The sequence below is a fragment of the Canis aureus genome, chromosome 7, assembly GCF_053574225.1.
Source record: "Canis aureus isolate CA01 chromosome 7, VMU_Caureus_v.1.0, whole genome shotgun sequence".
Classification (NCBI taxonomy): Eukaryota; Metazoa; Chordata; class Mammalia; order Carnivora; family Canidae; genus Canis; species Canis aureus.
The window spans coordinates 10,221,205-10,238,535 of record NC_135617.1 but is presented as its reverse complement, the minus strand read 5'-3'; the positions used below and the strand labels follow the sequence as shown (position 1 = coordinate 10,238,535).

The window sequence follows — 17,331 nt, the reverse complement described above, 5'->3', positions numbered from 1 at the left end:
ATGCTATAACATTTGAAATAAGATGAAAAATCATTTCTATAATTCAAAATAACAGGATAAAGAAAAGGTACAATGAGAGGTTTTCATGTCATTAGGACAAATTCATCATTCAAAATGCCAAGAAATTTCTAGTGTTGACTAAATACTTGGAATAGTAATATTCCTTAGAAATATAAGACATGGGGGCAGCCTGGGTGGCTCAGCAGTTTAGCGCCGCCTTCAGCCCAGAGCAAGATCCTGGAGACCCGGGATCGGTCCCACATCGGGCTCCCTGCATGGAGCCTGCTTCTCCCTCTGCCTGTGTCTCTGCCTCTCTCTCTCTATCTCTCTCTGTATCTCATGAATAAATAAAATCTTATAAAAAAAAAAAAAGAAATATAAGACATGGAACGCCTGGGTGGCTCAGCAGTAGAGCGCCTGCGTTGGGCCCAGGGTGTGATCCTGGAGTCCCGGGATCGAGTCTCACGTCAGGCTCCCTCATGGAGCCTGCTCCTCTCTCTGCCTATGTCTCTCCCTGCCTTTCTCTCTCTCTCTCTCTCTCTCTCTCTCTGTCATGAGTAAATAAATAAAATTTTTAAAAAAAGAAATATAAGACAATGTAAGTCAGGTGGAAGGGGAATGGATATAGCAAAATGTCTCAATGCTATAGTATCATACATTCTTGATTGCAAAATACTTAAAAGTTAATACTTAGATGAGTTGTAAAAACATAACTACAGAATTAATGAAGTGCATGTCTATCCATCCTCCTACCCTATTTCATTTCTCTTTTTGATAATTTTTACTGTGGTAAAATACACAGAACATAAAATTTGTCATTTTAACCATTTTCAAGTGTACAGTTCAGTGGTATTAAGTACATTCATATTACTGTGCAAGCATTATTATCATCCATCCATAAAACTCTTTTCATCTTGCAAGACTGAAACTCTATACCCATTAAAATGACTATTTTCTCCCCTTGGCTTCTGGCAACCACCATTCTACTTTCTGTCTCTACAATTTATCTAAGTACCTCATAAAATTGGAATCTTAGTGTTTATCCTTTTGTGATTGGCTTATTTCACTTAGCATAATGTCCTCAAGGTTCATCCATGTTGTAGCATACATCAGAATTTCCTTCCTTAAGGATGAATAATATTCCATTATATATATATAGATATATATATACACACACACACACATTTTGCTTATCTATTCATATATCAATGGACAACTTCAATTCCTTGTTTTAGCTATTGTGAATAATGCTGCTATGAATAAGGGTGTACAAATATTTCTTCAAGACCCTCCTTTCAATTTTATTGGGTATACACCAAGAAGGGGGATTGTTGGATCATACATGAATTCTATTTTCAATTTTTTGATGACCCATCAAAAATTGTTTTTCAGTGTACCATTTTACACTCCCACCAACAATGTGGAAGGGCTCCATTTTCTCTACATCCTTGCCAACACTTGTCGTTTTCTGCTACTTTTTGATAACCATACTAAAAAAAAAAAAAAAAAAAAAAAAAAAGGATAACCTTCCTAATGAGAGTGTGTTGGTATCTTGTTGTAGTTCTGATTTGCATTTCCCCAATGATTATTTATATTGAGATTGAGCATCTATTCATGTTCATATTGGCTATTTGTAGATCATCTTTGGAGTAGTCTGTTCAAGTCCTTTGCCCCCTTGTGAATTGCCTATCCATTTCATTGTGCTCACAATGTTTCCTTTTAGGCTGATCCATTCCTACTCACTATTCAATATTCATCTCAATGTCTGCTTCATTAAATAATGAAAAATCATGCTTCAGAAACTGCAAGTGATACACACACTATACATATATATATTTATGATATACATTTTATACACACACACATATATGCTTGACTATACTCAGTACTAAATTAAGGAAGCAAGATATAATCCATGGCATGAAGAAGTTCATGATTTGGCTGAGTAAACAGTTATAAGTATAAAAAATATGTAACAGTGTATATGTAATAACATATTATGTACTATGTATTAATATACGGGTATACTACATATATAGTACTGTATATAACATATACAGGAATAGATAGCATATATTACTATTTACTCAATTAGATCACAAATTTCTTCATGCCATGAATTGTATATTTCTTTAATAAACTCAGTACTGAGCATAGTTAGCTGCTCTCAATAAAACTTTATTGACTATTAATTATTCTATTTTTTAAGTTAACAGCTAAAATTTTTAATAACTGAATAAATCTTTTTATTTATTTAAGAGAATTACTTTTCTAGCTTTGGGTTTTGTATCCGAAATGAAATTAAACATCATTTAAAATCAGCATAATAAGAAAGAAAAAGTTCTGAGTAAACATTTACAAAGCTTATCTAATACACTGTTCTGAAAACTTTAGGATATAAACCTTCAATAATCCTGAGACAACAGACCAGACAGCCCTATTAAAATGAATACATTGTTTAAGATACGTATGTGTGTGCCTATATCCGTATTGCTGGATTTCAAAAACCTCCTTAAAAGCTGTCTTAGGCCACTGGCCCATTGCCAAAATAAACATTCCGTTGGGAATGGGCCAAAGAAATAGTCCTAGAGGGGTATTTGGGGAGGTTGCTGAGGTAAAGCAACAATCTATAATGCTCCTCAACCCAAAAATGAACTGCAAAAGACAGTGGTATGAGAGAAATATATCGTTTTTTATCATTTAACAATCATTATTGCTACTCTTTCAAAATTTTATTTATTTGACAGAGAGAGAAAGAGATAGAGCACAAGTAGGCAGAGTGGCAGGCAGAAGCAAAGGGAGAGGAAGAAAGCAGGCTCCCCACTGAGCAGAGCACCAACACAGCGCTCGAGCCCAACCAAGACTCTGGAATCATGACCTGAGCTGAAGGCAGATACTTAACCGACGGAGCCACCCAGGTGCCCCACATTATTGCTACTTTAGAGAATCTCAGTATGTCAAAACAATCTAAATGGGCAATATTTTGCCAAGATTTAGAGCTAAAATATTAATAAATGGGCTCCACCCTTTATGAGGTCACAACCTAGCCCAAAAAAATATAGAAAAAAATCATGTTTCAAATTTGACCAACATGCAGCCAGCCTAAGAATACACAACAACTGTAAAGTCTTCTCTTCTAACAATCTCATTTAATCATGAGAAACACTAGATCCTCCTGCACAGGAAGCAACTATTTTCCTGCCCAGATATTGCAATTATAGGAAGCTTATGGTAACCCAAATGACACAGGAGCAAATCATCCTAGTGCTCTGTGGTAGCTTAATGGGTCTTCTACTGGAAAGGAAAGCAATTCAGTACCAATGCACCCAGCACTAATGGTTAAAGAAAAGAATGCAGGCCAAGAGAATTACACTACTCATCTAACAATAACTGAGGAACAAAACAAAAAACTACCAAAAACTCATGGACAAGCAAAAGGGGCAGAACTCCCCTATGACTTTTGCTTCCCTCTAGACAAATCTGAATTCATAAAAAAATTATAATAAAAAGCTACTTCTGAAAACATCAGAAGCTATAGGAAGTAATATGTACTCAAAACCACTCAGGAAACATTTATGGAGCAACTCTAAGTTGTACAAAGCACCCAATAATAAAAACTAAAATAGTCAAGTATTGAATATCAGTATTAATCTTTACAGAAACAGAAAGGTATCCAAATTGGATGTTATGTTAGAGTTACAAACTCTTTTTATTCCTTTTCTCCTCATTGACTTACCATGTGATCAAGTGATTTCGGTCATATTTCTTCATCTTTAAATGTAATGATCTCCAACTTAAACGTTCTCACATCCCTCACCCAAAGAAAGATAAATGTGTAAGGTGACAGTGATGGATAGCAAATGAAAGGAATCCTTTCACAATGTATATAGGTCTATCAAATCATAATGATGTACACTTTAAAAATCTTACAATTTTGTTGGTTGTACCTCAACAAAGCTACGAAAAAAAAAAGTTATGGTCTCCTAAATGACTTAAGTCTCTGACCAAAATGGCAGTAGGCATTTTACCCCAGCTGTACACTGATCCCTCCTTTCACTTATAGTTGCTGAGATAGAGTACTAAGGTATTTTTCTATGTGTAATTTTTTGAAAAAGCTTTGTCACTATCCTACCAATACTTGGGATAATGTATCCAGATTGGAGATCAATTCAGAAAGGAATGAATTCGACCAAATCTATGACACTGGGTATAATACCCTACAAACATAACCAGTGTGCTCATTATTATAAAAAAGTTGCTTAATCAGCATGTTGTTACCCTGTTACCTATCAGAACAGTGGACAACTAGTTCACATGCTAAATCAAGAGCTGGATCAGACCAGACAGGGTCAAAGGAGTATGCTTCGTCTGTCCAACCTAGATATCACTAGGATTCTTATGCTTTTGGCTCCACTTTAATCCTTTTATGCAAAAATTTGGTCTCAGAATGACACAGTGCACAATTTTAGCCCCATAACTATCTCAGGTAGGCATCTATCTCAACTACCTAGAATCCCAAGTCAAACAGGAAACAAAAATATCTTCAAAAGTAATAAAAAAAAAAAAAAAAAGAGGGACGCCTGGGTGGCTCAGTTGGTTAGGTGTGTGCCTTCAGCTCAGGTCATGTTCTCAGGGTCCTGGGATTGAGCCTCACATCTGGCTTCCTGTACAGCAGGGAGTCTGCTTCTCCCACTCCCTCTGCCATGCTGCCCCCCTCCCCCAGCTCATGTACATACACACACACACGCTCTCTCAAATAAATAAAATCTTAAAAAAGAGTAATCAAAAAAGAGACACATAGGAATTAACTAAATAAATAAAATCTTTAAAAAAAAAGAGTAATTCAAAAAAGAGACACATAGGAATATACCTTTGTTTTTTTGGGGGGGGGATGGGCAGGTAGAGGCAAAGAAAGAGGGAGAAAGCGAATCTTAAGCACACTCCATGCCCAGCACAGAGCATGACACAGCCCTGGATCTCAACCCTGAGACCATGACCTGAACCAAAATCAAGAGTTGGAAGCTTAACCAACTGAGCCACCCAGGTGCCCCAGGAATATGCTTCTATATGGAAGTTTTATAAGCATTTGAAACATATTTATAAATATAAGTTCTTCAAGCCCTGAGTCAAAAACTTTTTCATTTTAAACAGAATTCCAGCCATTTGGTATGGTTTCTCAGTCCAACAGAATTTTTTTTTTTTAATATGTATTTATTTGAGAGAGAGAGAAAGAGCACATGAGTGCAAGAGCAGGGGGAGGTACAGAGGAGGAAAAAGAGAGAATCTCAAGCAGACTCCCCACTGAGCTCAGAGCCCAATGTGGGGCTCAAAACCAGGACTCTGTGATCACAAACTGAGCTGAAATCAAGAGTCAAGATGCTTAACCGACTGAGCCACCCAGGCGCCCCTCAGTTCAACAGAATCTTAAGACATAAAAATAGTGGTAAGTAGAGGCAGACACAGAGATGTGACACCTGAAATTCTCAAAAAAAAAAAAAAAGGGGGGGGGAGAAAGAAAGTCTTAAGAAGTGTAATAGGGTATAAAATAGCATACAATGGGGGTGCCTGGGAGGTTCAGTAGGTTAAACGTCTGATTCTTGATTTCGGCTCAGGTCAACATCTCAGGCTCCTGAGACAGAGCCCCATGTGATTGGGCCCCATGTTCAACAGGAAATCTGCTTGAGATTCTCTCCCTCTGCCCCTGCCTGCCACTCTCTCAAGCGCTCTTTCTCTCTCAAATGAATAAATCTTAAAAAAAAAAAAAAAAAAAAAAAACGGCAAACAATAACATGAAGATGTTTATAATGATGACCAGAGCAATCAAGAAAAGGCAAAAATATATTTACATTTTGGAAATACTTTTATAAGGGAGAAAAAAATTTACTAAGAAAATTCAAAAGGAAGGGTAGTAAACACATTATTTATTTAGAAAACCTCATGTCATAATTAAAAGGAAAAATAAGTTTTGGGACTGAAAGGAATAAGCTACTCTTATTTAGAAAGCTTACCATAGTATAGCTCATTCTCAAAGTTATAAATAAGCTGGGTATAATATATTCACTGTCTTTAATTCCATTAATAAAGTTAACTGAAAAGCAATGTGGAAAATAAGACCAGGAATTAGATGAGGAAAAAAATAAGCAGGAAAAAGAACACCAAAACAAAGAGGTGACAATGATACATCTCAGAAAAAAAGTATCATTATGATACAAGTAAAACAAACTTAAACAAGTATATTTTCAAGAGAAGATATTAGTAAACAATTAAATAAATATGATAATTATTTCAAAATTGAATGTAATGACCCACAAATTTCTTCCCAAGGCAAATATTGGTCAAAAAAATCACCAATCAAGAGTGCCTTGAATACTGTCAGTCATAACTGATATCACAACTTAAGCTACTCAAGAAGACAAAATATTTACCCATTTCTAGCTGCCAAATGAAGGGGTGTACATCCTGAAATATCTTGATAGTTAGGATTTGCTCCTTTCTTTAATAGCAGGACCAAGCATTCCACTGATCCACAACTAAAACAATATTAAAAACAGTTTAGATACATTCAACAAACAGCCGTAGTTGAAATACCTTAATTAAAAAAACAAAAAAGCTCTACTAAACATATTATTTTTGAGGTCCATTATTAATCTACAATTTGATTTAACTTCTGTCACAAATAGCATATTCCAAAAAAAAAAAAACATAGCATATTCCTCTACTTTCAAGAAAGTACATTCTACTATGAAAGCTATGAAGTATTTGAGATGTTCAAATAAATTATTAATACATAAAGAAACCACATAGTACTCTCAATTCTTTGGCTTTAGAGAAGCCAAATTTATTATGAAAAATTAATTTTAACATATATCTAGGTCCTGAAAGGAAGTTAGAGATCAACTAATTGATTAAGTACATACTGAGAGATTATGGGTAAAAATCATTCTCACACCTAACTAAAAAATATAAAGCCAATGGCTTCATGTGCAGTTAACATGTAAAATTTCATACTGGTAGGATGAAAGAAAAATTTCAGTGAATGTACCCTTTATTAAGTACATCCAGGAAAGACAAACCTACTGATCTGATCTAGAGCAAGTTAAAACAGTAGACATGAGACTTGAATATGATCGCAAGGTTAACAATATCTAGAGAAAGGATGCAAACACAGCACACTATGCTCTCAACAGAATAATGAACCATTCAGCAGTCTGTTCTTATCTATTCCCATACCTCTTGTGGGACAACACTGGCCCAAAGCTTACTGATCACTGTGCTAGACCAGATTTTAATTCAAAAATCTTTCTTCTTACTTTGCTGCAATGTGAAGCAAGCTTCTTTTCACACGTCCAAAAGCATAATTGACATCAAACTTTGAATTTGATAGTAGCTCAGAAACAGACCTAAGCCAAAAGAAAATTAATGAGTCAATACATTAAAAAAAGTTTTTAAAAACACAGTAACTCAAGTCTATATCCCTTTAGTTACTCTAACCAATGATCCAAAAAGTTCTGTCCCACATCAACCAAAAAACAAAGCACTGTTTTCTAAGCACACCATGGTAGCCAGCACAGTTTCATCCAAAAAACAACTGCACTGACCTATAAACTGATGTTAAAGGTTTCCTCATCTGCTGATCTATATTATCATCTGCTCTGAAGATACTTAAGTTGGCTTCAGTTCTCCCTAGATTCTTGAGGAACAAAGAGAGTTGGGATGGCTGCTCCCCCTGCAAAAAGTATAGCCTACGTATATTAATTTCGGCCAAATAAGAAAAATCAGATTTAAACATGTTTTAGTTGTATCACACAGGAAGTTTAAAGCAAAAAATTACTTATATTTTAAACTTGTTTCAAAATAGATTCCTTGTCACTTTCTTATTATACCAACTACCCACTGGCTAACCATAGCGGAGCAGCCTGCTAGAAGTATAAACATCTCATCATCCAGCCAGATAACTGTATCGCATATGCACCCTGTAAAAAAAGTGTCCACACTACATGAATAAAAAGAACATCAAAATAGAACATTAGGGAAGTAAGCTGTCCATCAGCCCCAACCTTTTGCAATAAATCATCAATGACCAACAAAATACCTGACTTAATATCTGATAATTCATTAGAAAATCTCTTACCAAAGAATTTTACAATTGATATGGATCTTGGAAAACTTTGGCTTTTATTTCACAGGCAGTAAACTATAAGAGAGGTTAAATAATGTGATCCAGGACAACATCTGTGTCCAAACTGTGCGTTTGTGTGTGTATATGTATGTGTACACAACATAGATAAATGTACTTCTCTTGGGTTTTGGTGGTGTTGTTGTTGTTTTTTATTTTTTTTTTTTAGGAGTCCTTTTTGTTCGTATCTTTTTTTAAAAGTAGGCTCCCTGTGGAGCCTAACACAGGGCTTGAACTCACGACCCTGAGATCAAGATCTGACCTGAAAACAAGAGTCTGCACACTTAACTAAGCCACCCAGGCACCCCTGTCCTGTATATTTATACAAAGAGTATAAATTTGAAATAGACACTTACCTGTGTTGATCAGCCATAACCATTGGCATTAATGTATAAACAGCAGTTTCATTATCTGAGTAAAAAACAAAACAAAACAAAAACTAAACAAAAAACAGAAAAATATTTAATTTGTCCTATTTTTTCCCAAAGGGTAATACTTAAAACCACCTTAGAGTTTTTCTAATTTCATATAAAAGATGAGAAGAGGTGGAAGGAGATTAAAGATAGTGCAGGATACCAAGGTACTGCAAAATTTGCAGCAATGCAGAATTTCTTATCCTAATGCTAGGTTGCTTTACATCATCACCAAAGTGCTTAGCTTCTGGATTTGATGGGGAAAATGAGAGGCCTGATATTTTCTGTAGCTTTAACAACAGAAATTTCTTTTACTTCCAGAGAAGTGTTTATCAACTTCATGATTTATCAGGCTTACATGTAGTTTTGGGGAATTTTTAAGTATATGGGCATAATAGATATATATGGTAAAATAATTTTAAAACCTTAAATACACATAGTACTTGCTTCTTGCCAATATTATAACAAATGAAGTTATTTTAGAAACTTTTATGGAACAGCATTAAAGTCTTAGTTTTCCCTGTTACTTTACACTATTAACATTGTAATTTATATCTTCTATAGAATTAATTCACAGATATATGATCTAAAAGAAAAGGTTAAAAGTCAACATCTATGATATGAGACTATACTTACGTAAATTCAGCTTTGTTTGGATTTGTTTTTATATGTTACTAACGATCATTTCTCAATTCAATGCATTTTAGAGGTTTATGATCTTTTATAAGTCATTTACAGAGAAGTAACTCTGATACTCTTAAAACATTAGTGCCAATGCTAAAATTAAAGTTTCCGGAAGAAAAAGAGTATTTGCATAGCATCAAAGTATCTCCCCAAAATACTGACCACAGTGGAGAAACCAGCAGATACCACCTTGATCAACTGATAAAGGGTAACATCACCAGATATAATTGATATCATGTAATATGTGGCCTCTGATATGATCCACATAGCACAGCACATCATGAAAAAACATCAGACAAACCCAAATTAAGGGAAATTTCACAAAATGCCCGAGCAGTCCCCTTAAAAAGTCTCAAGGCCATGAAATACAAGAAAAGACTGAAGAACCATTACAGTTTGGGGAGGGTAAAGAAACAGGGACAACTAAATGTAATGTGATGTTATCAATTGGATGCTCAAATAGAAAAAGGACATTAGTGAGAAAACTTGTGAAATTCTAATAAAGCCTGTAATGCAGTTAATAGTATTACACCAATGTTAATTCCTTAGTTTTGATAACTGTACTATGGTTATGCAAGATGGGAAAATTATGGGAAGTCGGGAGAAGGATGCATGGGAATTCTGTACTATTTACGCAATTTTTCTGTAAGTCTTAAATTACTTAAAAATAAAAAGTTTTAACAAAAGAAGAAAAAAGGGGAATTGTTATCATTAAAAGAGTCTTAAGAGATGATCAACCAAGTATAAGGTGTGGACTTTGGGTACTGATCCAACTGTAAGAGGATGTGTCTGAGAGACAAAAGCTCCGTAGGGAGTGGGTATTTGATGATAATAAAAATTACTGTCATTTGCGTTGGCTCCAACAATAGTATTGTAATTATGTTTGAAAAAAGCAGTTTACATATTCTGAAATACAAACTGAAGAAATATATACCAGAGAGAAGGAAAAAAGTTATCACCATTTCTTCAAGTTTGTTCATTATTTCACTATTTGTAAGTATATCCATGAAAAGCAATTTAGTCCTAGTCATGACTATAAACAAGTTCAGCATGCAGACACAACTCTTTCACTACAAAACAAACAACCCCCCCCCAAAAAAAAATCCTAGTCCTAACAGCCCACATGTTTAAATCATTATCTGAAAGGCATTTCTCTAAACACTTTATGTGCCTCATCTCTTTTATCCTCACAATCACCTTATAAAGTAGGTACTATTACTATCCCCATTTTATAAATGAAAAAACTGAGCACTAAGTAACAAGCTGCACAATAGTGGCATTAAGTGGTTAAGCTTGAATTCAAATGTGGCTAATCCCAGGGCCCACACAATAAAAATCTTACAGTGCACTACATAAAGTAACCAAAAGGTTTATAATACAATACTTAGTCCTTTATATGCAGTACACTCTAATTTGTTTTATTCTCTTCTATTTCTTTTTTTTTTTTTTTTTTAATGCTGACTGCAATAAATTGTTCTCATTAACTACCAGTGAGTCACCGCCAGGAGTTGAAAAATACTGCACTAAGCCTCCCTGGGCATGGCAACATTCTTTATCTCTCATATGATACACACCTCATTAAACATCTGAACTTCCAAACCATGACAATTTCATTAAGTTGCTCCATAATAAACAAAGTCATAAAAAGGAAGTACCCTTATTTTTAATTTAAACTTATAAATCGAGTTAGTACATAATTTTAAATGAGCAAAAGTTTTATAAGGTTCACGTGGGTTTTATTTATAGGGTGTTTATTTAGACAAAATTTAGATATAGATCTCCCTTTTTTAAAAGATTTTATTTATTCATGAGAGACCCAGAGAGAGGCAGAGACATAGGCAGAGGGAGAAGCAGGTTCCCTACGGGGAGCCTGATGAGGGACTGGATCCCAGGACCCCCAGGATGGCGTCCTGAGCTAAAGGCAGATGCTCAACCGCTGAGCCACCCAAGTGTCCCTAGATCTCACTTTTTTAAGTCACATATAACTTTGTAAAAACATAGCTCACATACACTAAATGGTATGAGGAAATAAATATAACCATAACTATGATGCTAAAAGGAGACTATTCAGGAAACAGTATATTATGGAAGAACAGAATAAAATTTGTTGTCACCTGCTTCCTTCTCCACACTCAGGAAGACACCTTAAGAACTAGGTATATAATTGAAGTTCTCAGAGTGATAAAAAATGTTCAATCTCTCACTTTTTCAGATTTTCAGTGTTGCCCACTTTTGATTAGTTGATAAAGTTCCAGAACTCTACAACTGAAAGGAAAACTTTAAACAAGGAGCTTTAAAAAAAAAAAAAAAAAAACAAGGAGCTTTGATTCATTATATTATATACTATTTCTCTTTAAACCATCAAATGGGAGCAATTTTTTAAAACACCCTAATCAGCATTCAAACATACGCTAATATGGGCTCAAGTTCTATTATTTTACAAAACAAGCTATATTTACCGTTAAAATCAGTAACTTAACACTATTTTAAGATTGACAATATAAACCAATTTTTTAAACCCCATTAAAAATCACATCCCTAGAATAATCTTTTTCTCTTCACTTCCTCTCTCACAAGAATATTCCTGTCAGCCCTACCCAAGATGACTCAACAACCTGCCCTCCTTTATTCAATGATAATACTTAGTGGTAATACTCAGGTTTTCATCATCATCATCCCAAAGAAACACAACCTATTCTACTAAGGCTGTTCGGAAAGATAGAGATGGAATACTTCCAAACTCGTTCTATGAGGTCAGCATCACCTTATTCCAAAAACCAGATAAAGACCCAACCAAAAAGGAGAATTACAGACCAATATCCCTGATGAACACAGATGCAAAAATTCTCAACAAGATACTAGCCAATAGGATCCAACAGTACATTAAGAAGATTATTCACCATGACCAAGTGGGATTTATCCCCGGGATGCAAGGCTGGTTCAACACTCATAAAGCAATCAATGTGATAGATCATATCAACAAGAGAAAAAACAAGAACCATATGATCTTCTCAATAGATGCAGAGAAAGCATTTGACAAAATAGAGCATCCATTCCTGATCAAAACTCCTCAGAGTGTAGGGATAGAGGGAACATCTAAAAAGCAGCATCTTAAAAGCCATCTACAAAAAGCCCACAGCAAATATCATTCTCAATGGGGAAACACTGGGAGCCCTTCCCCTAAGATCAGGAACACAACAGGGATGTCCAGTCTCACCACTGCTATTCAACATAGTACTGGAAGTCCTAGCCTCAGCAATCAGGCAACAAAAAGAAATAAAAGGCATTCAAATTGATAAAGAAGTCAAACTCTCCCTCTTTGCAGATGACATGATACTGTACATAGAAAACCCAAAAGACTCCACCCCAAGATTGCCAGAACTCATACAGCAATTCTGCAGTGTGGCAGGATACAAAATCAATGTCCAGAAATCAGTGGCATTTCTATACACTAACAATGAGACTGAAGAAAGAGAAATTAAGGAATCAATCCCACTTACAATTGCACCCAAAAGCATAAGATACCTAGGAATAAATCTAACCAAAGAAGTAAAGAATCTATACCCTAAAAACTATAAAACACTTCTGAAAGAAATTGAGGAAGACACAAAGAGATGGAAAAATATCCCATGCTCATGGATTGGAAGAATTAATATTGTGAAAATGTCAATGTTACCCAGGGCAATTTACACATTTAATGCAATCCCTATCAAAATACCATGGACTGGGCAGCCCTGGTGGCTCAGTGGTTTAGTGCCGACTTCAGCCCAGGGCCTGATCCTGGAGACCCAGGATCGAGTCCCACATCGGGCTCCCTGTATGGAGCCTGCTTGTCCCTCTGCCTATGTCTCTGCCTCTCTCTCTCTCTCTCTCTCTCATGAATAAATAAAATCTTTAAAAAAAAATACAAAATACCATGGACTTTCTTCAAAGAGTTGGAACAAATCACCTTAAGATTTGTGTGGAATCGGAAAAGACCCCGAATAGCCAGGGGAATATTAAGAAAGAAAACCATAGCTGGGGGCATCACAATGCCAGATTTCAGGTTGTACCAGAAAGCTGTGGTCATCAAGAGAGTGTGGTTCTGGCACAAAAACAGACACATAGATCAATGGAACAGAATAGAGAATCCAGAAGTGGACCCTCAACTCTATGGTCAACTAATATTTGACAAAGCAGGAAAAACTATCTACTGGAAAAAGACAGGCTCTTCAATAAATGGTGCTGGGAAAATTGGACATCCACATGCAGAAGAATGAAACTAGAGCATTCTCTTACACCATACACAAAGATAAACTCAAAATGGATGAAAGATCTAAATGTGAGACAAGAATCCATCAGAATCCTAGAGGAGAACACAGGCAACACCCTTTTTGAACCTGGCCACAGCAACTTCTTGCAAGATACATCTATAAAGGGATCCCTGGGTGGCTCAGTGATTGAGCGCCTGCCTTCCGCCCAGGGTGTGATCCTGGAGTCCCGGGACTGAGTCCCACATCAGGTTCCCTTGCATGGAGCCTGCTTGTGTCTCTATTGTGTCTCTGCCTCTGTCTCTCTCTCTGTCTCTCATGAATAAATAAATAAAATCTTTTAAAAAAAAAAAAAAAGGCTACATCTACAAAGGCAAAGGAAACAAAAGCAAAAATGAATTATTGGGACTTAATCAAGATAAAAAGCTTCTGCATAGCAAAAGAAACAGCCAACCAAAGAAACACGAATGTGTTCTACCAGAATCCACTTCAGTAAATCAAATCTGAGGTTTAATCCTATGCAACAAAGTTAATTTTAGATTAAAAGCTGATTAAATAACATTCTAATGTGTTCCAATTAGATGATAATCACTGAATTATAACATGGCAAAATAAATATCTCATTATGTTCTAAATTTAGAGAGACCTCAGAACTTCCTGCAGTCTTCAAAATGAAAGCACAACAATCTGGAGTTTTATAGCTAGATTTTTTTTTTTATAACAAATATACATACATACTTGAAAGAGCCAATCTCAAATAATTCAGAAAGAAAGATCCATCAGAATTAGGAACAGGGATGCCTGGGTGGTTCAGTGGTTGAGTGTCAGCCTTTAGTCAAGGGTGTGACCCTGGGGGTCCTAAGGTTGAGTCCCACATCGGGCTCCCTGTGCGGAGCCTGCTTCTCTCTCTGCCTCTCTCTCTGTGTCTCTCATGAATGAATAAATAAAATCTTAAAAAAAAAAAAACAAAAACTTAGGGACAAAGACAAGATGAGCAAATCCATTATAATGAAAGAAAAACAAAGGGAAGCAAAATGCCACTTTTGCCTAGCAATGTGGGAAAATGTTTCATTTTTATTTACTACTCTAGTTTCTGGAGACTCTCAAGACTGTTGGTGGAACTTTCTAATAAGTAGAGAGGCCGATACTCAGAGCTTCAAAAATGTTGACTAATTAGATCTATAATTCTTCTTCCACTTATTAATCCTAAAGAAAAATTTAGGAGACTAAGTCTTAAAAACTACAAAGCTGCTCCTCATAAAATCTATTATCAAAAAAAAAAAAATCAAATCCAGTATTTGTTACATTATCGTATGAAACGCTGCAAGGTCATCTGGCATATTTAAAGATATTTTTTTAAAAGTGATGTTTTCTGGGCAGCCCTGGTGGCTCCGTGGTTTAGCGGGTGCCTTCAGCCCAGGGTGTGACCCTCCCTGGAGACCAGGGATCGAGTCCCACATGAGGCTCCCTGCTTGGAGCCTGCTTCTCCCTCTGCTTGTGTCTCTGCCTCTCTCTCTCTCTCTCTCTCTCTCCTCTGTTTCTCATGAATAAATAAATAAAATCTTTAAAAAAATAAAAAAAATAAAAGTGATGTTTTCTAAAAGCAAAATAAAAAACTATATGCAGTATGATCTTAATTTGGTAGACAAAGAAAAAATAGACATAAAATACTAACACCTATGTATTACTGAATGATAGAATAACAGATTTCTAAATTTTTCTTTCTTCTTGAAATTTTCTACAATGAAAATATCTATTTTTTAGGACCAGGAAACATTATCAAAGTCTTCTAAATCATATTTGTGTAAAAAATAGTGGGATTTAAACTAAGCAACACAACTGCCAAGTCAATGAAACTGCGTGCTGTGGTCTTCACCAACCTACACCCATAATTTGTGGAAAACGAGTGAGGCCAGCACGCACCAAACGGACTCAAACGTAAAAACTGCAAAGAAAATATTGAAAGCAGACGTTCAAACTGCAAGTCCAGTTACTAAAATCACCATTTTCGGTCAACTACTTCACACCAGCAAAGCACCAAGGAGAAAAATCACTTTTCAGAAAGTCACACAAACCATCCCTGTTCTTAATCCGAAGTAGAGACCAGGGGGTAAATTTTTTATGAAAATTATCCCCAAAGTTCCCAGTCCCACATTTATTTGATGACTCTCTCCCAAGGCCTCCTAAACCTGCAAATCACCTCTGCAGCAGCAGTTCAAAGAAAGTTTTGAAGAATGAAGGGCAGCCTGGGTGGCTCAGCGGTTTAGCACCGCCTTGGGCCCAGGGCGTGATCCTGGAGACCCGGGATCGAGTCCCGCATGGAGCCTGCTTCTCCCTCTGCCTGTGTCTCTGCGTCTCTTTCTGTGTCTCTCACAAAATAAATAAAATCTTAAAAAAAAAAAAAAAAAAAATGAAAGCTACACTAACACAATGTATTAAAAAAAAAAAAAAAAAAATCACCAGCCATAACCCGCGAACCCTTCTCTCCCTGGGCCTACAGAACCAAAGGGCAGCACTGCCGCCTCCCGCTGCCCCTCACACGGGGGGGATTTCGTGAGGCTGCGAACAAAAACGGCTTCCTCACCTCCTTTTAGAGCTAGTGCCTTCTCTAACCTGTTCTAAAGAAACCCTGGCACGATGGACTATAATTCCTCAGCTACAGGGATCATGCCTTGTTCCTCTTTGTGGAAGGTCCCCAACCTGCACTTCCGTCTGACGAATCCATGAGGCATGAAGGCAGGCAGGCACCGTTTCAAAGCGTGTATGCGCGCGCACACACACACACACCCCGGTACTCGACGAGTACATACTTGACACCCTTTTAATTGATCTATTCATTGTCAAAATACCAGAACACGGGGACCCGGGGTGGCTCAGCGGCTGAGCACCTCCCTTCGGCTCAGGTCGTGACCCCGGAGACCCGCGATCGAGTCCCGCGTCGGGCTCCCTGCGCGGAGCCTGCTTCTCGCTCTGCCTGTGTCTCTGCCTCTCTCTCTCTCTCTCTCTGTGTGTCTCTCATGAAGAAATAAATAAAATCCTTAAAGATATGATAAAATAAACATTTCTTTGGGCAGCCCGGGTGGCCCAGCGGTTGAGCGTCTGCCTTCAGCCCGGGGCGTGACCCCGGAGACCCGGGATCGAGTCCCACGTCGGGCTCCCTGCGCGGAGCCTGCTTCTCCCTCTGTCTCTGTCTCTCTCGTGAATAAATAAATAAAATTTAAAAAATATATATATATATATATATATCTCAAAACACAATAATGCTCTGCATTTCCGAAAAGAAAAGAAAGCTTAATTCCCACTCTGCAGCTTAAAGTTTGGGAAAAAAAAAAAAAAAAAAAAGGTGTTTCGGTGAACGTCCGCGCCCCGAGCCAGCGACGACCGTCAAGTGCCCCACAGCCGCGGTGTTCTCCGAGTCCGGGTCCGGCCACCCGACTGGTATCCGTCTTGTCCCTTTGCCAAACCGCGCGGCGACCGTGGGGAGTCGCTTCTCCTTCTCCGGCCCGCAGGCCCGCAGGCCCGGAACCGCCGCGAGCTCCCCCTGCGCGGCCCGAGCCGCCCCGCCCCGCCCCGCCGCTCCCCCCGAGGACGCGGAAGGCGCGCGTCCCCCGCCCCGGCCCGGCCCGGCCCCCGCCCCGCTCACCGTCCGGCAGCTCCACGGTGCGCGCGCGGCGCAGCGAGCGCGTGAGGCGGTTGAGCTGCTCCATCGCTCTCTCCATCCTCGGCGCGCCCTCCGCGCCCACCCCGCCGCGCCGGCGGCCTCCGCGCCCAGCGCCCTACATCCCGCCCCGGGCCGGCTCGGCGGCCG

General features: G+C 37.7%; 1 protein-coding gene across 4 annotated transcripts in view; it reads right to left on the bottom strand.

Annotated features, from left to right (window-relative positions):
- HACE1 (HECT domain and ankyrin repeat containing E3 ubiquitin protein ligase 1) overlaps nt 1-17,331 on the bottom strand; it is a 108,232-nt gene extending 90,901 nt beyond the window's left edge. For 2 of the 4 annotated variants that reach the window (XM_077902948.1, XM_077902950.1), the window contains exons 1-4: nt 17,167-17,331; nt 8,533-8,587; nt 7,311-7,400; nt 6,426-6,530 (exon numbers count right to left, since the gene is read on the bottom strand). In XM_077902948.1, the coding sequence (XP_077759074.1) occupies nt 6,426-6,530; nt 7,311-7,400; nt 8,533-8,587; nt 17,167-17,242 (326 nt within the window). In that variant the 5' untranslated portion in view covers nt 17,243-17,331. Of the gene's footprint in view, nt 1-6,425; nt 6,531-7,230; nt 7,249-7,310; nt 7,401-7,598; nt 7,714-8,532; nt 8,588-17,166 lie in introns of those variants that run through there. The other 2 variants (XM_077902949.1, XM_077902951.1) reach the window with 2 other exon arrangements.